The sequence below is a fragment of the Schistocerca gregaria genome, chromosome 2 (assembly GCF_023897955.1).
Source record: "Schistocerca gregaria isolate iqSchGreg1 chromosome 2, iqSchGreg1.2, whole genome shotgun sequence".
NCBI lineage: Eukaryota > Metazoa > Arthropoda > Insecta > Orthoptera > Acrididae > Schistocerca > Schistocerca gregaria.
This window is the reverse complement of record NC_064921.1, coordinates 883,053,745-883,076,827: the sequence shown is the minus strand read 5'-3', so window position 1 is coordinate 883,076,827 and position 23,083 is coordinate 883,053,745. Positions and strand designations below refer to the sequence as shown.

General features: G+C 37.0%; 1 protein-coding gene across 6 annotated transcripts in view; it reads left to right on the top strand.

Annotated features, from left to right (window-relative positions):
* The window catches only part of LOC126335303 (broad-complex core protein isoforms 1/2/3/4/5-like), a 400,342-nt gene that overhangs the window by 289,079 nt on the left and 88,180 nt on the right, over nucleotides 1-23,083 (top strand). Inside the window, exons 6-7 of one of the 6 annotated variants that reach the window (XM_049998419.1) lie at nucleotides 15,406-15,664; nucleotides 18,795-19,539. The exons of 4 other annotated variants lie outside the window; for them this stretch is intronic. In XM_049998419.1, the coding sequence (XP_049854376.1) occupies nucleotides 15,406-15,664; nucleotide 18,795 (260 nt within the window). In that variant the 3' untranslated portion in view covers nucleotides 18,796-19,539. Of the gene's footprint in view, nucleotides 1-15,405; nucleotides 15,665-18,794; nucleotides 19,540-23,083 lie in introns of those variants that run through there. One more of the 6 variants, XM_049998430.1, reaches the window with a different exon arrangement.

Genomic DNA, 23,083 nt, shown 5'->3' with positions numbered 1-23,083 from the left:
CTTGTCCAAACTATTTATTGTCCATGTTTCACTTCCATACATGGCTACACTCCATACAAATACTTTCAGAAATGACTTCCTGACACTTAAATCTATACTCGATGTTAACAAATTTCTCTTCTTCAGAAACGCTTTCCTTGCCATTGCCAGTCTACATTTTATACCCTGTCTACTTCGACCATCGTCAGTTATTTTGCTCCCCAAATAGCAAAACTCCTTTACTTGTTTAAGTGTCTCATTTCCTAATCTGATTCCCTCAGCATCACCCGATTTAATTCGACTACATTCCATTATCCTCGTTTTACTTTTGTTGATGTTGATCTTATATCCTCCTTTCAAGACACTGTCCATTCCGTTCAACTGCTCTTCCAAGTCCTTTGCTGTCTCTGACAGAATTACAATGTCATCGGCGTACCTCAAAGCTTTTATTTCTTCTCCCTGGATTTTAATACCTACTCCAAATAATTTTACTGTTGTTTCCTTTACTGCTTGGTCAATATACAGACTGAATAACATCCGGGAGAGGCTACAACCCTGTCTCACTCCCTTTCCAACCACTGATTCCCTTTCATGCCCCTCGACTCTTATTATAACTGCCATCTAGTTTCTGTACAAATTGTAAATAGCCTATTGCTCCCTGTATTTTACCCCTGTCACCTTTAGAATATGAAAGAGAGTATTCCAGTCAACATTGTCAAAAGCTTTCTCCAAGTCTACAAATGCTAGAAACGTAGGTTTGCCTTTCCTTAATCTTTCTTCTAAGATAAGTCGTAAGGTCAGTATTGCCACTGATCTTCCCCGAGGTTGGCTTCTACCAGTTTTTCCATTCATCCGTAAACAATTCGCATTAGTATTTTGCAGCTGTGGTGTCAACACCTGCTTTCTTTGGGATTGGAATTATTATATTCTTCTTGAAGTCTGAGGGTATTTCGCCTGTCTCATACATCTTGCTCACCAGATGGTAGAGTTTTGTCAGGACTGGCTCCCCCAAGGCCATCAGTAGTTCTAATGGAATGTTGTCTACTCCTGGGGCTTTGTTTCGACTCAGGTCTTTCAGTGCTCTGTCAAACTGTCTGAGGGTATTTCACCTGTCTCGTACATCTTGCTCGCCAGATGGTAGAGTTTTGTCAGGACTGGCTCTCCCAAGGCCGTCAGTAGTTCTAATGGGATGTTGTGTACTCCCGGGGCCTTGTTTCGACTCAGGTCTTTCAGTGCTCTGTCAAACTCTTCACGCAGTATCGTATCTCCCATTTTATCTTCATCTATATCCTCTTCCGTTTCCATAATATTGTCCTCAAGTACATCTCCCTTGTATAGACCCTCTATATACTCCTTCCTCCTTTCTGATTTTCCCTCTTTGCTTAGAACTGGGCTTCCATCTGAGCTCTTGATATTCATACAAGTGGCTTTCTGTTCTCCAAAGGTCTCTTTAATTTTCCTGTAGGCTGTATCTATCTTACCCCTAGTGAGATAAGCCTCTACATCCTTACATTTGTCCTCTAGCCATGCCTGCTTAGCCATTTTGCACTTCCTGTCAATCTTATTTTTGAGACGTTTGTATTCCTTTTTGCTGCTTCATTTACTGCATTTTTATATTTTCTCCTCTCATCAATTAAATTCAATATTTCTTCTGTTACCCAAGGATTTCTACTAGCCCTTGTCTTTTTACCTACTTGATCCTCTGCTGCCTTCACTACTTCATCCCTTAATGCTACCCATTCTTCTTCTACTGTACTTCTTTCCCCCCCTACATGTCAATTGTGCCCTTATGCTCTCCCTGAAACTCTGTACACCATTTGGTTTAGTCAGTTTATCCAGGGTCCATCTCCTTAAATTCCCACCTTTTTGCAATTTCTTCAGTTTTAATCTACAGTTTATATCCAATAGATTGTGGTCGGAGTCCACATCTGCCCGTGAAAATGTCCTACAATTTAAAACCTGGTTACTAAATCTCTGTCTTACCATTATATAATCTATCTGATACCTTTTAGTATCTCCAGCATTCTACCATGTATACAACCTTCTTTTATGATTCTTGAACCAAGTGTTAACTATGATTAAGTTATGCTCCGTGCAAAATTCTACCAGACGGCTACCTCTTTCATTTATTTGCCCCAATCCATATTCACTTACTATGTTTCCTTCTCTCCCTTTTCCTATTCTTGAACTCCAGTCACCCATGACTATTAAATTTTCATCTCCCTTCACTACCTGAATAATTTCTTTTATCTCATCATACATTTCTTCAATTTCTTCATCACCTTCAGAGCTAGTTGGCATATAAACTTGTACTACTGCAGTAGGCATGGGCTTCATGTCTATCTTGGCCACTATAATACATTCACTATACTGTTTGTAGTAGCTTACCCGCACTCCTATTTTTTTATTCATTATTAAACCTACTCCTGCATTACCCCTATTTGATTTTGTATTTATAACCCTGTATTCACCTGACCAGAAGTCTTGTTCCTCCTGCCACCGAACTTCACTAATTCCCACTATATCTAACTTTAACCTATCCATTTCCCTTTTTAAATTGTCTAACGTACCTGCCCGATTAAGGGATCTGATCCTTAGAAAGCCAGTTTTCTTTCTCCTGATAACGACGTCCTCTTGAGTAGTCCCCGCCCGGAGATCGGAATGGGGGACTATTTTACCTCCGGAATATTTTACCCAAGAGGACGCCATCATCATTTAACCATACAGTAAAGCTGCATGCTCTCGGGAAAAATGACGGCTGTAGTTTACCTTTGCTTGCAGCCGTTCGCAGTACCAAAACAGCAAGGCCGTTTTGGTTAATGTTACAAGGCCAGATCAGTCAATCATCCAGACTGTTGCCCCTGCAACTACTGAAAAGGCTGCTGCCCCTCTTCAGGAACCACATGTTTGTCTGGCCTCTCAACAGATACCCCTCCGTTGTGGTTGCACCTACGGTACGGCGATCTGTATCATTGAGGCACGCAAGCCTCCCCACCAACGGCAAGGTCAATGGTTCATGGGTATGTTATGGTATGGTATCTAGTGGACTGTACACAACATGCACACTATCATTAGCCCCTCAACCCCTTTTCTTTGTTTTCCACATACAAATGGTCAACAGGAAAACTATCTTCTTGTACGACTATTGTACAAGTCTGATTTTAATTTTTCCAGTGTTACTCCCTATGTCCCCTTTCTTTATCCACTGTCCTGATTCCTCCCTCCCTCTCTCTTCTCCCTCCCCCCTCCCCCCCCCCCCCCCCCCATGTATGCACACTTTTCCAGTGAAAGTGTTCTGTAAGTTATTTAGTTTGTTAGTATATACTGGAGCATATACTGGATAAAAGTTGTAGTTGTGTGTTTCTGTTAGACTGTAGAATGTCTAGAGAAATAACGGAGAACTTCAGACGAAACTTCAGCTCATTAGTATTTACATTACATTTCATTTCATTAATACTTGTTCCATAGATCATGAATATGACATTTCATAATGATGTGGAACATGATTTTCACTCTGCAGCGGAAGGCAAAGGTCCCGAGTTGGAGTCTCGGTCAGGCACACAGTTTTAATCTGCCAGGAAGTTTCATATCAGCGCACACTCCACTGCAGAGTGAAAATCTCATTCTGGAAACATCCCCCAGGCTGTGGCTAAGCCATGTCTCCGCAACACCCTTTCTTTCAGGAGTGCTAGTTCTGCAGGGTTCACTGGAGAACTTCTGTAAAGTTTGGAAGGTAGGAGACGAAATACTGGCAGAAGTAAAGCTGTGTGGGCCGGGCATGAGCCATGCTTCAGTAGCTCAGATGGTAGAGCACTTGCCCGCGAAACTCAAAAGTTCCGAGTTCGAGTCTCGGTCGGGCACACAGTTTTAATCTGCCAGGAAGTTTCATATCAGCGCACACTCCGCTGCAGAGTGAAAATCTCATTCTGGAAAGTGTGGCTATTTTGAGGAATCGAAAATTTAATTGTTGCATCTTCCTGTGTATTATTTGAGCTTAATAAACATTTGGACAACAACAAAATGCATTTTTATACTGTATTTCCTTTGCATTGTCTATAATTACTAGGTGCTTCCAAACTTATGGAGAGTAGTGTATTTCACTGTTTTCTCAGGGAAACTGTTTTCCAATATCCTCACAAAGGTATCATGAAATAGGTTAAATTTTAAATTAGCATCAGGTTCCCTGTACACCTCATCCCAGTCCAAGTATTGCAAACTTTCCCTAAAATTTTCAGTTGTTAAATCATTAATTGAACGCACTATTTTGGAGTACTGCTTTACATTACTTTATGGAGCTTTGTCATATACTGTATCTAGCTGTGCATCATGATCAGACAGACTATTCTTAACAGGAAAAGCTTTTGTTTGATTGAATTTGTCTTGGTCTATGAAAACATTATCTATTAGTGTGCTGCTTTCCTGTACCACCTGAGTAGGAAAATCAATAACTGACATCAAATAGAAAGAACCAAGCAATACTTCAAGGTAAAGCTTTCTATTGGTCTCTTTCAGAAAATCTACATTGAAATCCCCACAAACAATATTTGTGTCCCTCTGTCTGATAGGTAGCACAACAAAGAATCCAAGTTTTTCAAAAATAGCTGAAAATTTCTCAATGGGGCCCCTATACATGGCTACAATTATAAAAGTACAATTATTTAGTTTATGCTCACACACACATGCTTCTTTATTTTGCTATAAACAAAATTTTTTAGTTTCCAAATTTTTCACACTGTGACAGATTTTAACATATATGGCAACTCCTCTTTCCATTGTGTCTCTACTTGCATGTACTGAACGCTTATATCCGCCAACATTTACCATTTTCATACCTGTGACTACATGATGTTCAGGCAGGTATAGTACATCTGTTCCACCCTCAGTTTCTAAATCTTATAACCAAGCAAGAAGCTCATGTACTTTGTTTTTTAATCCCCTGATATTCTGGTGCAATATACAAACTGTGCTTTTATAAGAATCTTGTGGTGCACTAGAATTATTTTTCACTGTACTGATAAGAGAATCTTGTGATATTTAACATCTCTAGTAGCTGCCTGTCTGAGCTATGTGTTCTCAGGCTATGCGATACTGGTTGAGGGCATTTTAACTAGCTCAAAGTTGGGGAAATTACAAGTGCAGAAATGAAGTATGATGGAAAACCTATGGTTTTTTGAAAATTATTTTTAAAAATTCTCATACAAATGGTCACAAGTGAAGGCTATCAGTGGAAACTGTAAAGAGACAAAGACTGAAGTAAATCATAACAAAATAAATTTCAGATATATTTGCTTCAAATGTTCCTTCACAAAAGAAAACCAAAGAATGTTGCTGTCATTCAGTTGTTTTACTGCTGCAAAGATGAATGATGTTATTAGACTAGTCATGGTGGGAAGCAACTAAAATCACTAAAACCCAGCTTGGTCCAAATGTGTGATGGAATCCCTGGCAGGCTTTGCATGGAATTTGCAAATTAATTTGCTGCAATCTTGACCATAATTTACCAAAGATATTTCGAGCAATTGGAAATCACCACAGATCACACTAAGCCTGCAACAAGGACAGCAGAACTCCTCTGCAGAACTACTTCCATATACCACTTATCTACATTTGTAGCAGAATTCTAGAAGATATTCTGAGTTCAAATATAATGGAATACAGTCACCTTCCTCCTCCAAAATTACTATGAATTCTAAAAACATTGATCCTGTGCAACAAAACTTGCACTCGTCAGCCATGTTATTTGGAGTGCTATGGATAGAGGTAATCTGTTGGATTTGATGTTCTTAGACTTTAAAACAGCTTTTTGCTCAGTAACACACCAAAGAAATTCCATTTGTATGGTATGTCTAATCAGATTTGCAACTGTGTTGAAAATTTCTTGGTGGGCAGAATGCAACACATTATCCTGGATGAAAAGGAAGTGCAATATCCCCAATATTATTCATGTTAGGTGTCATTGTCTCACTGGATTGAATTAATATAGTTTCATACTTACCATACCAGATGCAGTTGTCTACGGGAAAATTTTACCTGTTGAAATTGTTTTAATATCCAGTTAATTTTTGGCACAATATCAATCTGGCATAAGGACAGGCAACTTCACCTTATTATAGGAAAATGAGAATTTTTGAAGTTCATGAAATGTAGAAATATCGTAGACTTTGATTACAAGGTTAATGAGCCACAATTGCTTGGATATATGAGACAAATACCAGGAAGTAGCAATGTCTAAAGATAAAAGCAGATTGATCATATAACCTTAGTTGCTGGAAAAGCAAATGAGAAGCTACAGTCTGCAGACATAAAGAAAATCTGGTCATGTGTAAAGGCTGTTAGTGGCACCACAGTTAGCATCCAGCCACTCATGGATGAGATAGGAAATGAAACTGAGAGTGGCAGAGCAAAAGCAGAAATGCTTAATTCTGTTTTCAAATGTTTCTTTATAAAGGAAAACTCAGGAGTATTGCCTCAATTTAATTCCTGTACCACTCAAAAGATGAGTGAAATACGGTCATATTAGTGTCAGTGGCATTGAGAAATAGCTGAAATCTTTAAAACTGAAGAAATCTCAGGGCCCAATGGAATCCCTGTCAGATTCTATACCCAGTTTACGGCTGAGTTAGCCCCTCTGTTAACTATAATCTTGTGTAGATCCTGTCAACAAAAAACAGTGACCAGTAGTTGGAAAAAAAGCACAGTTCACACCTGTCTACAAAAAGGGTAGCAGAAGTGATCTACCAAACTACCATCCAATATCCTTGACATCCATTTGTTGTAGAATCTTAGAATGTATTCTGAGCTCAAACATAATGAGGTATCTCGTACAGAATGACCGTCTCCATGTCAACCAGCATGGAATTGGAAACAGTTTAGTTTAGTTTAGTTATATTACTTGTTCCATGGATCATGAACACGATTCTTTCGTAATGATGTGGAACGTGTCAAAGTACACAAGATTCATTTATCAAACATAGATCATGTGAGACCCAACTCTCATGACGCCCTAAAAGTCATGGATCAGAACTGTGAGTTAGATGCAGTATTTCCCAATTTCTAAAAAGTGTTTGACTCAGTAGTATACATATGCCTATTATCAAAGTTCGATCATATGGGCTATCAGATGAAATAGGTAACTGGATTGAGGATTTCTTGGGAGAGAGTATGTAACATGTTATCTTGGATGGGTAGTGGATAGATGTAGAAGTAACTTCGTGTGTACTCCAGGGAAGTTGTTGGGGCCCTTGCTGTTCATGTTGTATATTAATGATCTTGTGGACTATATTAATAGTAGCCTCAGAGTCTTTGCAGATGGTGCAGATATCTACAAAGAAGTACAGTCTGAATGAAATTGTACAAATATTCAGTCAAACTTTGAGAAGATTTTAAAGCGGTGCAATGACTGGCAACTTGTTTTAAATGTTCAAAAATGTAAGATTGTGCACTTCACATAAAGAAAAAAATCTTAGTATCCTATGAAAATAATGTTAGAATGTGTAAACTCCTGCAAATATTTGGATGTAACGCTTAGTAGAGACATAAAGTGGAACAATCACTTAGGCTCAGTCATGGTTAAAGCAGATAGCAGACTTTTATTTATTGGTAGAATAGAATATTAGTGAAGTGCAATCAGTCTATAAAGGAAGCTGCTTACAAATCACTCTTGTGACCCATCTTAGAATATTGCTCAAGTGTGTGGGACCCCTGACAAAGAGGACTAGCAGGGGATGTTTAACATATACAGAGAAGGACAGCAGGAATGGTCACAGGTTTGTATGACCTGTGAGAGAGTTTCATAGAGATGTTGAAAGAACTGAACTAGAAAACTCTTGAAAATAGATGTAAATTGTTCCAAGAAAGTCTACATACAAAATTTCGAGAACCGCCTATAAATTATGATTTTAAATATACTACAACCCTCACACATCACTCCTATAGGGATCATGAGGATAAGATTAGAGTAATTACATCATGCAAGATGCATCTAAACTATCGTTTTTTTTCTGTGCACCATATGTGAATGGAACGAGCAAAAGCCCTAACAACTCGTACAATGGGATGTACCCTCCGCCATGCACTTCACCGAGGTTCACAGAGTACTGCTGTAAATGTATAAAATTAATGAAGTTTCAGTGCTATGAGGGATCCTTATTATTTAATATGCAGAATTTGGAATGAGTTAACCCATTTTTAATCCACAATGTACTGTAGATCTCTTGAACAAAAAGTCTGGGCATAATAGTCAGAATAAAGCACAGCTCACACCTAGTTACAAGGATGGTATCAGAAGTGAGCTACAAAACTACTGTCCAGTATTCTTGTCAGCCATATGTTGTTGGATCGTAGAACATATTGTGAGTTTAAACATAATGAGAACAGAATGAACACTTTCATGCAAACAACAAACATTGCAAAAATATCGGTCATGTGAAACTCAATTTGTTCTTTTCTCACATGATATCCTGAAAGCATTGCAGTAGGTACTGGGAGATGAAGAAGCTTGCACAGGGAAGAGTAGCATGGAGAGCTGCATCAAACCAGTCTCAGGACTGAAGACCACAACAGCAACAACAACAACAACAACATCCTGAAAGCCTGCAATGTTCCCCTTTAAATATACATTTGTTCAGATACAAATTTGTCATTTTCTTGAAGTTCTGAATTGCTCCACCTATAATTAAACTTTCTGCTTGGACTGTGCTGGTGCTGGAATCTGATAAACATCACCAACTTCCAACTTTCTAAGGGGGAATACGAAATACTTCTCATTTTAACAATTTTTTTTTATAAAACATGCCAATGTGCAGCCTCTTAGTAACAGGAAACATCACTTTTATGTATACTTTGAAATCCTACATCAGTCTAATGATATGTTTGACAGTTCTGTAGCTGTCCTCTGTTCTGCCATGATGTCATACTGCATTGTCACAGCATCCTCTGTACTCAGTAGCACACCATTCTACTCCAAGCCAGGATGTCAGCTCATGGAGTTTACACAAACCCCTTGCAGTTACTGTAACTCATGATAATACTGCAGGTACCATCCCAACATAAGGAAACTCGGTATGCAAACCTATAAGTCCACGTGCAAAACAGATGATAAAAATCTGCAAATAGCTTTGTATTCCTAAATAATTTACTACTATATGGTGTATGTTATTGCGACCATCTTTCATTGGTTAGGTAAATGCTCTACTGGAAGGATATTTTACACCACAAGCCATGGATCAAGGCAGTATTTCTTATTTCCAAAAAACATTTGACTCAGTACTACATAGTGATTATTAATTATAGTGCAGTCACATGAAGTACTGAGTAAAATTTATGACTGGATTTAGAGTTCTTTAGTAAGGAAGATGTACCATGTCACCTATGATGGATAGTCATTGACTGGTGTGAAATTCGTTGTAGACAAGCAACAACTAAGAATGTTGGGACCCTTTGTGTCCATCTTGTAGATTAATGATCTGGTAGACTGTATTCAAAGTAACTTAAACTGATATCTATAATGTAGTGCTATCTGATAAAAGCTATACAAATATTCAGTTAGATTTCAAACTTCAAACTAGTGCAAACATTAGCAGACAAACACCATATCTCATGTCCACAAAATCAATGATTCATGATTAGAAATGATTGACTCATACAAATACTGATTGTAATGGTTGTAGGAGTATTTAGTGGAATGATCATATACGCTCAGTTGTAGGTAAAGCAGGTGGCAGACAAGTTCATTGGTAGAATTCTAGGGAAATGCTATCACTCCTATCTGTCTACAAAGAAGATTGCTCACAAAACACTCATGCAACTCCTCCTAGAACATTCCTCAAGTGTGTAGGTCCCATACCAAATATGGCAAACAGAGGATATTGGATGGATACAAAGAAAGGCAGCACAAAAAAACAAATCCTCAGAAGTTGGTTTGACCTATAGGAGAGTGTCATGGATTTTCTGAAAGAACTAACCTGGCAGACACTTTAAGACAAAGAAAAACTATATAACCTACAATCTATTGCTCCCATAGATATCACGAATATGAGATTTTTGACTAATTATAGTATGCACAGAAATGTTTAAGCAATCATTATGCCAATGCTCCATACCTAAGTGGAACGGAAAGAAGCCCTAATAACTTAGAGAGTGGGTAGTACCCCTGCCATGCACTTCACAGTGGTTTGCAGACTATGGATGCCGATAGAGTAACAAAAATAGGTGGACAGCAATGACCAGAAAAAAGTGATAATACAGGGCTAATCAGAATGTGGACCTAGTTTAATTGATTTGTATTTTATGACGTATAAATTGTACATGAACAGTCTGCATACCAATGACAGAAGGAAGTTTCAATGTTTTTTAACATAGGATATATATTTTTAATGTGTCCCCCTTTTGGTGCATAGCAAACATCTAAGAGCCACAGGTCAACCAGAGTTGTTGGTAGAGGTGGATCATAAACAGCCTCCTAAACATAGCCCCAAAAGAAGAAGTCACAGAGCATGAGTTCTTGCTAATCAGAAGTGGAATGCCGTGTCTTGATATCCCATGTAACCTGTCCAGTGCCAAAGAAGAGATTGATTTAAAACCCTCAGATATGATGGTGCCAATGGGGTGAGCTTGATCCTGTTGCAAAATAAAGTCTTGTGAATTTTTAATAAGTTGAGGAAAAAGCCATTGTTCCAACATATCCAGGTATATTATTCCCAGTTACAGTACTTTCTGCAAAAAAGAATGGCCCATAGACTTTTGTCCACGTTCAATGCCGATTCAGAAATGAAATGGCCACTGCATTGTAACCAAAGACTCACTTGACTCAAGAAAGCAGAAAACCTGCTGCGTCATATCCATCTTACTCACAACTCACTATTTGTGGGAGTACCCTAGCAGCTGTTGACCCAACTATCACAATCCTAGTGGCTATTTATGCAGATAGTGGTTAACAAAACAAAATGATACTTTGGACCTTCTTCTTTCCTTCAGTATGTAGACTATTCATGTCCCATTTATATGCTGTGCAATGCAAATTAATTAAATTTTGTCTGTCTTTTTGAATAACCCTCAATTATAAGGTTTTCAGTATGTTGATAAATCAAAGTAGAAATTCTTCATTACGGCTAATCACTTATTAAAAGAACTGTAAATATATTTGGTGATGTGGAGACTGATAATAACAATACAAGTTTATTTGGTGATAATAATAATACAAGGTTATTTTGTGGAAACCGATAAGATTCTAGATATTAAGTAGGAGCTATTAAATTCTTTGTGAAGGTATTGAAAATAAGGAGCTGAATCCTTTAAAGGAACAGAGATGAGAGGTTTCCATTTTGTATGAGATAACTATAGTACTCAAGATTATATGAAAAATAGTTTTGACTTGGAGCTTGTGTTACCTCTGGCACATTAAACTTTAAGATGAGCACACATTTTCAGGTATGTTCACAACATTGTTCTAGAATTAGGAATAGTACTTCGATCAATAGCTTTGTATGTGTTTAGGTTGGGGCTGTGGTAATTGTGATTTGAAATTTTGTAATGTATGGTGTTTGGACAGGATGAAGACTTGTTGTGGATATTGGTCAGCTACCAGGAATGTTCTTCAGTTGTGGTTACTCTTTGAGATGTAATATTATGATCTATTCTTCATGTAGATTCAGGGATTCAGCAGGTATATGTGAGAAGTTAAAACTCACCTAGGCTGTGTCACAAATCTGGCTTCTTACCTGTCTGGAGTGCTTATCTTGAATCACAGGACCTGCACATGCCTGTCAGCAAAGCAAAGTATGCTTGGAGAGCTCACTGTCTGCAAGAGGCAGGTATTTCCCACAGTTTTAACTAAGTCCCCTAGAATCCACACAAAAGGAAAGGAAGAATTCCTTTTTAGTAACAGATGAAGATTATCTAGTATTACCTTTACTCAGCAAGCTATAGACATTAAAGAGATGTGTTGTCCATAGTGGTGGGAGTCTTTCCTTAATGTAATTATGAACTCAGTGTCAACAGTAAGCGTGACTAAGTTTATGTTGGATAGGAGGAGGATACAGCATTGCAGGTTTATACCGGAATATAGAAACAAGATTTTATAGAAGCACTTCTTTACAGATTGTGAGCACATAATGTATAATTAAAACAGTAACATTTAGATTGAGTTCATAAGGAAAAATGGTAAAATAAATAAGTCTTCAAGAACATTATACATTTTAATTCACCTTGAAACTGTTATTAAATCATTATACTTGAGCTCAAAATATTTTCTAACATTCTACAATAGATTAACATCAAGGTTATCGGATGGTAGCTTTGTCGCTCACTTTTTCTGTGCTTCCTGTTGACAGGTGTGGCTTGTCCTCCTTCCAACAAGTGGGTATAGTTTTTTGTTTGCATGAAAACCGTATAATATGATTAAAAGGGAAGCTAACACAGCCACAAATTCGGTATAGAATGTGATAGGGATTCCACTGGGTCCTGCAGATTTGTTCAAATTTAGCTATTTCAGCTGTTTCTCAGTGCAAGTGACACTGATATCTAATGTCACTCATCTTTACAGTGGCGTGAGAATTAAACTGGCATAACATTCCTGGATTTCCATTTGTAAAGGCACATTTCAAAACTGACATCAGTATTGCTGACTTTGCTTTGCTGCCTTCAGTTTCATGCTTGGGCGTCTGGACAAAAACTTTGATACAACTGCCAGCCTTGACATAAACAGAGTGTCTTTGTGTTTAGTGAGAGATTTTCCTGCTGCCTCATGGTCACTAATACCATTTTCAGCATGAACATCCTCAGAGAGGCAGGTCTATTTGCAGTGGTTAGATCCAATATATTTCTGTCATGCATAGGGTTCCGAATTATCTGTTCTATGTAGTTTTCATGGAGGGCATTTAATTGTTATCCACAGGATGTTTTGTCATGCCCACTACATCTAATTCATAGTTGGATGATTAAAATGGTGATCATGATGGTTTTGCATAAAATTTTCAGTTACATCTTTTAGAATTCTGGTGGTCGACAGAAAGATACACCCTTGATACTGAGTCATGCCCAAACAGACTTACTTGCAGCTTTAGTTTCTGTTTTGGTGGATTGGAGTTCTTTGTCTACTGCAACAAATACACTACTCCCATTTCCTTTTAGCCTATCCTTTTGAAATAAACGTGAATTTTCCCCAAAAATCTCATTCCTATTAATTTTGAGTTTTAACCAGCTTTCTGTACATAGTACTATGTAAACTCCATTGGCTCTGAGGAGCTCTTCAAACTCTGGCACTCTGTTTCAGGTGCTTCAGCAGTTAATCAGTAGGATTTTATTACTCTTGCCTATAGAGGACATTCTTTGAGTCTTATAATGACATTATAGGTGTTGCACAGCTATTGTTATTGTCTATAGCTACTGTTACCTGGAGTGGCAGGTGAGCCTCTTAATCTAAAAAAACACTTGTGTGCACCTCAGACACAGTTAGCTGCCTGTGTAGCATCACCTGATGTGTAGTGCACACCCTACTGATTTAAGGGACCCTGCAGTTCTCAACTTTATGTTAGAAGTCTAGGAAGAAACAGCTTAGCTTTTCACAGAACTTTCGAAGTCACTGATTCAAATTTTCCGCTCCACGTGGAACCAGGGGCCATGATTAGTTCTCGGAAAAATGCTGCAGATTGTGAACTTTGTTGAAATTCAGTGATTGAGGTTGGTTTTCACAACTTTCTCTGATGTCACTGGAGTAACACAAGTATCTCTACCCTTTTATGTTTTCCTCTCCTTTTATTGTTCTTGTATCATTTTCTCTCAAAAACCTGCTTTCAACAGCAGGTCTCAGGTTTCCACACCATTTTATTTTATCTTGTTCTCTAGGTTTTTCCACAATTTTCCATAGTGTTACAAGAGAGCAAACTCCAGAGTATCTGGGTATTCAGCATAAGATATTCAGTGCTGAGGACAAAGATGTGGACCACAAATGGAAAAAAAATTAAAAAGCATGAGCATAGGCAGAGGGTGTATACAGGCAACACACAATATCCTGTTACAGAGATGCTGTACAACATGACAGTTATGACCTCGGTGCGTGTTTCACCACACGCGCCATCTGGGTTCTTACCCCAAGACACAATTTTCTCAGAACTCTGCAGGTGGGAACTAGGACTACAACATGTCCTTGGTTCTCGCCACCCACCTTGCCTCAATTAACATTAATTCCTTCCGTCTCAGCATGTATTCACAATAACTGCTCCTTTCTTCACTCCATTTCAGTTTTCTACATCTTTCATTTTCTGACTTGTCTATTTTTCACCATCCCTCCTCTCACCTCTGTTACATACAATGCACAGCTTTTCACTCTTATTAACTCATGCACGATGTTTAGTAGTAATCTCTGTCTTTCATATTAGCCTGTCTTCCACCTTTCAGCTCTCAGTTTTCCAAATCTCGTCCAGTGCAGTTCCCAACAATTAGTCTTCCTTCTATCCTGTTTGGTGGGTCTTTCCTTACTCAGGGCTCTGGGTGACTTTTCTAACTGCGCCCCTTTCCCTATACTTCTCCAGACCTTTTCCTTCGCCCCTCTTCCTTCCCCTTCAACTCTTCCACCAGAAGAAGGAGCGACTGGTTCCTTACATGCTTAATGCACTTCATGTAACTTTGCAGCATTATACATAGATATTTTTTAATCACCATGACTGCATGAAGCAGCACATGAATAATGCTATATTTGAAGTTTATGGATTGATTTATCTTACATTATTTAATGTTTAGAATAATCCACCACGTATCGCACCACACAGAAACTCTACCCAAGTCATCCTATATCATTTTACAGTTACTCAAAGATGACACTTTCGCATACAATACAGCGTCATCAGCAAACAGCCACAGATTATTTTCCATCCTACCCATCAGATTGTATGTATATAGACGACAAGAGAGGTCTTATCACACTTCTCAGGGGCAATCACACCTCAGATATTTAAATGGACATATTAGTTCTATAATTTGATCATCTATGAACATTTCAGTTATTTTATTGTATTCATTTTTCATTATTGTGGCATTCTTCAAAAGAAGAACCATGGTTATTCTGCAAAATAACTTTAGCTAAAGTGAATATTTCAGTTTGTTGTAGATCAAACACATTCATGTGGTTTTCCTAAAATGATCAAATTCAGTAAGGAATTTAAGAGGCAGAAATTCTTCTTTTCAGCATCTCCCTTACTGTTTGTACATTGTGATCCCTTCAAGGAAAGAGTACATACCTCTTTAATTGAAACAGCAGAAAAATGTTTTTTTATTATTATTATTTTCCTTGTAATCATGTTTCACGTAGTACAGGCAATGAAGTTAGCAGAAATTGTGTGTTTTTTAACTTCAAATCAGCAAACATATTTATGTAAAAACCAGATACCTGGCAGTTTATTTACTATTTCTGAAGGTTATTTCTTTCCTCAGGTCTGCAAAATATCAGTTACCAGCAGGGAAACTCATCACCTGGAGCAAAAATGTTCAGCTGTGATATTTGTGGAGCGGCATACAGACATGCTGCAAATCTAACATCACACAAGAAAATACATTCTGGAGAGACATTATGTGCGCTTTGTAACAAAGTACTCAGTCGCAAATCGAACTTCCGAAGACATATGAAACTGGTGCATGGTTGTCCTGGATTTGATAGCCCTAACAGTGGTGTTGGGAGATTCCTGCAACTCTAGTATGTTGTACTCAGTGTACCCCTTTTACTCTTGTAAAAACATGTTTTGACCAAAAGAAAGTGTTTAAACATACTGAAGTGAATCCAAGAACCAGTACTTCTTTATTTCATGTAATGTGAAAACTATTTGGTTGTGCTGACTACTGTAGTTGTGACTTCAAATATTGCTGACATACCTCAGGGGACTGGAGCACAAGCTCTTCAGAAATCAGTGAAAATGTAAAGAAAGAAATACAAACTAAATACAACATGCAAATCATAAAAATGAAAGGAGTGTAGAAGAATATTAATATATCCATGAAAATGAATAGAGGAGGACTTTGTTCCAAAAATAGTATAGGAGTTGGAGGTCCAGATTAAGACTCCTTTCTCTAATTCTGCAGGTGATGATTTTATTACTCTACTGCTGAGAGAAATGTGCTCCACTTTAGCATACATGTTAGATACATATATAGATGGACATGGACCACTCAACATTCTGTTGTGTTGTGAGAATACATTCTGGAAAAGAACAGACAAAAATGAGGAAATATATCTACAGCTGATTGAAAGAGACATGTAACATCTCAGCAAAACTGCACTGGCTTTTGAGCTGAGCTATCACTCTTTTTTCTGGCTGATTAGAAATGAGACCAGTGAGAGATAGAGTCTGAACCCTTTTCTTCAGGGAGTTGAAAGAAATAAATACTAATTAATAGAAAACCTATCAGAAGTAATGAGAAAAAGAAAACTGGCATTTTATGGACTTTTATATTGATTAAAGACTATAGATCAACCATAAAGATCTCCAAATATTTGTGAGATAAGAAGTCATCAAGAAATTGGATCCATGAAGTAAAAATATGTTTAGAAAACAGTAATATAAAAGCTGAAGAAACAATTGACAAGGGAGTCACTAGGGAAAAAGTATTAAATATGGAAGGGTCCCAGGATAAAAGAATGAAAAAACTGATCTCTTTTGGCCAGAAGACAGAAAGAAAAAATGAAGTGAACAGATGAAAGAGTACTGGAAGAAAAGAAGAGAAGAAAAAATAAGGAACTGTAATTGGCACATTGTTCTTACTTGGAAGTGGGCCATTCAGGGGTAAGGGGGTGTGGGCAGGAGAAGAGGGAGGGGGGGGGGGGAGAAGAAAGGATGATTATAGTTTATTGTCCTGTCAACGGTGAGGTCATTAGAGGTGGCTAATGAATGAAGTACAAATGGAATACTTTGTCTTCTGATGCAATATCACTGTTCAATCTGTTAATGTTAGTGAATATTCTTTTGTTGATGATACTGAGTGCATGCAATGAGTGAATATTCATTAACATTATGATGGTGAGTGCAGAGAAGTATCATCTGTAGTGAAGATTATACTTAGTGAGCCATCTCAATTTGTGCCCACTGCATTTAGAAATCCCAGACAGTTTGGATATTTTTCGAAGTCTTTCATAAAAGAAAAAAAGGATGGCATCAGCTACCTGCTCTTTGATTTGTAAACTCGTAAATAATGCCATTTAAATCAATTTAGTCAGTAAATATAAGAAATTTCTTTTGGTGATACCATCATAAGTTAAATTCCACATTAGACTCAATTCTAAAATGAATTGAGCCTTGCAGAACTGTAGCAAAGATAAATGTGTTTATAGTACTACAGTCAATTTGCTAAGTATTACATAGAAATGCCATGTATATAAGTTTGTTCTTAACTCTAAATCACTATTAATCATTAGTCATGTGAATGTCAGTAAAATTTATTCTGGTGTAAATATGAATAGTTATAATTATGTCAATAATATCACAAATTGTACATCTTCACATAATCACAGCAGAAATATTTCATGCCAGGCAGCAGAAGACACAGATAGTTTCTGAATCAGAGAACCCCAAACTGTAGAAAATGGAATTGTACGGGAGTTATGTAGAAATGTCATCTGGCACTTTTGATTTTGCTGTATCCTGACATGCCCTTTAGCTGGGATCATGTGTGACTTTTCTACTCCGTTACTGAAAAGTCGTGTTTCGACTAATCATTTCCTTTTTTGCAGAATTGAGGATTATCTGGCATCAGTCATTAGTTTTTGTGTTACATTTTGTTCTCAACTGTGTCTGCTGCTCCCTGATAAGGGCATTATTTCCTTCTTTTATCTGATGCTATTTCAGTTTTGGAGATCTTTTTCTTTGTAAAGGATATAAGTAATTATATTTAAAATCTGGAATTTTACTGTATGAAAGAAATTCATACTTGTGTGATGTGCATTTGTGAGATGATTGGAATAATAGTCTAAATTTATAAGATCATATTTATAAAAGGAACAAGAAAGTGCTATAAATAATATTTGAATGAGTTATTGTAATAGAACACCACTATGTATCTGCAGTGTAGGATCAAAAACAGCACTTTGAAAAGAGTAATGTATTACTACTTCTACTTCTTCTTCTATATCAACTAATGCTTCTATTTTCTCCTTAACTAAAAAATAATCTGCAATTCCGTGACTATGCAGATAAGCCCATGTCAACATGACTATGTTTACTCTTGTGCATACCATCTGAACTGTCAGATCATGATAATAGAGCTTCCATTTACTATCACCACATGCAATTACTTTAATGTAGTATTTTGTGCTGTATGTTAGGAGGGGTTGTGTGAAATGTAGAAGCACAGTAATTATGCAGGGTGTCTTTATAATAACTTTCAGCAGTTGGAATTTAATGTAATAGAAAATACTCACACCTAAATTTGTGACACAACTAGTATTTTTTACTGAAGATGAGTTGCTTTGTTGCAGAAACATTTTTAATCTGTTATGGTGTCAACCCCATCTTCTCCTTATGTACATAAACTTTTGTTATCGGTCATGCTGACCACTACTGCAATTTTACTCACATGAGTGAAAGTATTTATAAGTACAATACAAGTGTTCAGAGCCACTCAGGAAGTGGATGTTGATACCCAACACTATGTGTCTGTCATCTACAGAATACTGCTCTTTCTCCACATGTATTTTACTTTTAAACTGACTTTAATATGATTACATAAAGATGACCGTCTGAAGTTCAGATACAAGATCACTAACCTTAAGAAGGGAGCAGTCTAATTATTTTGTTTTAATTGTTCATAAAACATTGTGGGTTTCCTCATTTCAGAAATGAGGGCTTCTCGGCAATGTCCAATATGCTGGAAGGTTTTGGCTGTATCTACATCCCTAACACGTCACATTCACACTGCACATGCGGATCCTGGAGCTGAGCCTGAACCATGCACAGTCTGTGGAAAATTGTTCAAAAATAAGTACAATATGTGGGTCCATCGCAGCAAGGTGCATCGTCTGTCCAAAGTGTGGCAAGAATCGTATTCACATGACTCATGCTAATTGACTTATGAGATGTACACTTACAATTCTCAAATGCTGAATCTGGGTCAGAATATAGTTATTAACTACTTAGTTTCCCACTGTCTGTGATTGGGACAACAGTCTGTGATACAACAGGAGAAAAAATTGTAAAATAAATTTATGAATGTTTGACATACTGTCAGATGGAGACACCTGTGGTAACTGAAATACCGAAAAGTCTTTTATTGCAGTCTAGTGTGCCACTTCTTTTGCAACGAGTAGTTAACACCTTCAGATGGGAGAAGTCAAAGAGCAACCTGTCATTTTCATGTTCTGCATACAGTGGCCATGAGTGTGATATTAGATTGCATTAAAAAACATTTCATTATATAAAATAAGTGTTAATCCTTATTATAAATATTGTAATTTTTGTATATTTATGTGTAATTAGTAGTTTACTTCCTGTAAGTAGGCTAAATTTTCTTACCCTCCATTGAAAATAAAATGACTTCATTTGTTATACAATTGTAACTAATGAAATAAAAATACAAAAAATGTAAAAGGACCTATTTGTAAAAGTAATGACTTTCCTGAAACCTGTTGCTTTAGATACTAAGAGAGACATCTGTTACCACGATGACACAGACAGACACAATTTTCAGAAAAACTGTGCCATCTTTCAAAAAGTGCTAATTGTTATTATGTTCTCTAAAAGAATCTGGAAGAATTTCTCATTCACAATGCATTCTCTAAACTGTATAATTTACAGAGTCAAATCTTGTTCTTGATGTTAGTTACTATGTCCTAAGTAAATTCACCTGCAGTTTAACTGGAAAATAACATTTTCTTAGTAACTGGTTTTGTTATACTCTTTCATAGTGCTGCACAGGAAATCATGTTTTATTTTTTAGATTTGTGAATTTGCGATGTATTAGTTTCATAACATACATAACTCAGGTGTAAGAGACATATCAATGGGATCTGCGATGTACAATTTGTATTTGTGTAGCACTGAAATGGCATGGATGAAGTATGAGAACTAGAAGTCTTTAGCAAGAAGTTCCATATATATTTAATGAACACATACATTTTTATTTACATGACCATTGGTGACTGAATTGGTATACCAGTGGTAGAGAAAATTATCTGCTACTATTTATTAGTCTTGCCTACTTGCAAGAAGGCAGGTAAACAGTCTTCCACTTCACAGGAAGCAGACAAAAGTATTTAAGTTAAGTAATTGTTCATTATGGGTAATTGCAAATGGTTTATGAAAAGTTCAATCACAAGTTTGATTTGTCTCATGTGACGGTTACAGTGAATGAAATCATTTTAATGTCAATGGAAACAGAAACTCACAGAAAGGATTTACAATAGCCTTTTTATAATGTATGGAGATTTTTTAAATAATATTTTTTATTAAAAAAAACCTAAACAACAGTTTACATATAGTGTGAAATTGTCACCTTTTGAAGAGTGCAGCTTAACCAAAGTCAAACATACGAAAGGACTGGGCCAAGGTTTTAAGGGCACCTCTTTCACCATTTGACAAACTTTATTACCATTGAAAAATGCCATATATACTAAGAGAATCATTTTCTGATACAAGCAACAATTACATTAAACAGCAGTTAGAAAGGGACAATTTGGATACCAACAACACTTATTAAATTAAATAGGGCCTTTTATCAGACTATAACTCTTTATAGACAAATCCATAACCAGAAAACCTTAAATGTCAAATTATGACAAAATGTTATTGCACAGTGTGAGAGAAGAGTAATTGGTGCAAATAATTTAAATACAATTTCCCATCACCTTTGACAAGAATGTTACAAACTTGCCCCACTGGGCTAACTCAACATTTAAACAACCCTAAAACTAAAATGCAATTGCCTGAATTATAGAATTAAAAAAATAATGAATATGAAATGCCAGGACTAGGCACTGCCTCTACATCTGCAGCGAGAAACAAATCCCAGCACCTTAGCTAACCTTAGAATTCAATTAATAAGGAACAAATTTATTATTTGGCTCTGCAGCCTTTCTTAAGGAATTCTACTCTGCGCAAGACAAGAGAGATAAATCTCTTAAGCACGAGGTTTAATCTACACAGTGTGGATTATATGCTTTTTTTCTTACAAAATTTGACTGGTAACACCAAGCACAATAAATAGAACCCAACAGTGTGATGACCTGACAAAATAAGGAATAACTGAAATAATCTGTTTGTGCCTAGACACAGTGCCTATGAAATACAGTCAATTGTGGTCAAACCAAGCATGAGGTCACCAAAGCCGGTGCTTTTACTGCCCCCGACATTAAAAGAAAGGGGGAAGGGTTGAGGGCTGCTACATCTAATGTGGTAGTTATCGAGTGGCAGCCTCCACTGACCGCATAGGCTTTTAGAATGAGGATAACAGCAGTTACATGGAAAATTAATAGATTACAATTACATAACTTGGTGAGCGATGACCTCCTCAACGAAGATGATGCAGGCTGGCGTGGCATATAGAAGTACAGCTGCAAAGGCACTATGGTCCAGAAGTGCCATAATGTAGCATACCACACTGTCCATGACACAACTTCCCAGTGCCCAAAGTCAGTATGTCTCACCATAATTCGTGCCATGTGACCCCTTTGACACCAAGAGAGGAGAATGTTGCCACCCAAGCACCAGTGATCCCATTCACTACTCCACGTGGCAACATCTGACTTCCCTGATTGGTACATAGCACCACCACATTCCCTAGATAAACAGCGCGCTCTGTATCTTAGCTGCAGATAAGGTGGGCAATTTGTAAAAGGAAAGAGCACCAACATGGCACATAGTGTGCTTTGGTTTTTGCAACAAACGTGGTAAAACCGCACTGAACAAGAGTGCTGTATCCTAAAAATTTTTTTAAAAATTGCTTGTAAGTACGCTCACCTATGAATCTGAGAATTTACTGAAACAAGAACTGTTTCTTTTAGCTTACAAATTTATCCATTTCATAAGTGAGATACTGTTCACACTCAACCACTGGTTTCAAAATATTCAGGTACCAAATTTTGTTGAAGCATCATTTACTGGAAGGGTAAGCTTTAACATTAAAAAGGCATCATTGTCACTAAAGGTGATTTTCACTGTTATAAGCTTATATATTGCACCATTGTATTCCTCACAAAATGTACAGAATAAATTATTGGGAGATTTCATGCACTTATTAAGATATCCCTGAATATCTTCATATGAAGGAATCATTATTCTTTACAGCAGGCCACATTATTAATATTATAATATCAGAAGTGAAAAGCATTGCATTGGAACTCTCGTGGGGAAGTTCATCTCAGTCTGAAACTAACTAGTTTTCAAGAGCAACTTACATTTTTGTCTGTATTCTTTAGCAGTAATGACAATTTAATGAACAGAATTACCATATGCAATGTATTATGAGGTTTGGATATGAATGGCATGCTTATTATTATGTAAGTGAATTAAATTTGGTTTTTATGAAAGCTGGAATATATCTCCACATATTTATGCTTCATTTTAGGTTCACCCTTTAATAAAAACAGCCATTTTCTCTTTTTTACAAAGACTATTTTAGGAGGAACAGCACATGTTTCATTGGCTAATGGTATGCAGAGTCATAAATGTTCACGCGGAATGGAAGAACTGATAGAAGCTGACCTCAGGAAAGCTACAGAGAACTGTAGGAAGATATGATGCAATACTGACTCTGTGACTTATCTTAAAAAGATTGACTGAAGAAAGACAATCTCTTGTTTACAGCATTCATGATGTTAAATGAAATACACTCTTTAAAACTCTGAAGGTAGAAATGATAAAATACAGGAGCAGAGTACAGAAACCAAACCTCAGCTATAAGAGTTGAAGGGTATGAAAAGGAAGCACTAATTGAGAAAGGAGTGAGACAGTTTTGGAGCCTGTCAGAGGCAGCAAAGGACTTGGGAAATCAGGTGGATGCAATGGATAGTGTCTTGAAAAGAAGCACTGAGATGGGCATCAACAAAAGTAAAAGAAGAGTAATGGAATGTACTCGAATTGTGAATCAGGTTATGCTGACTGAATTTTATTACAAAATGAGACGCTAGAGT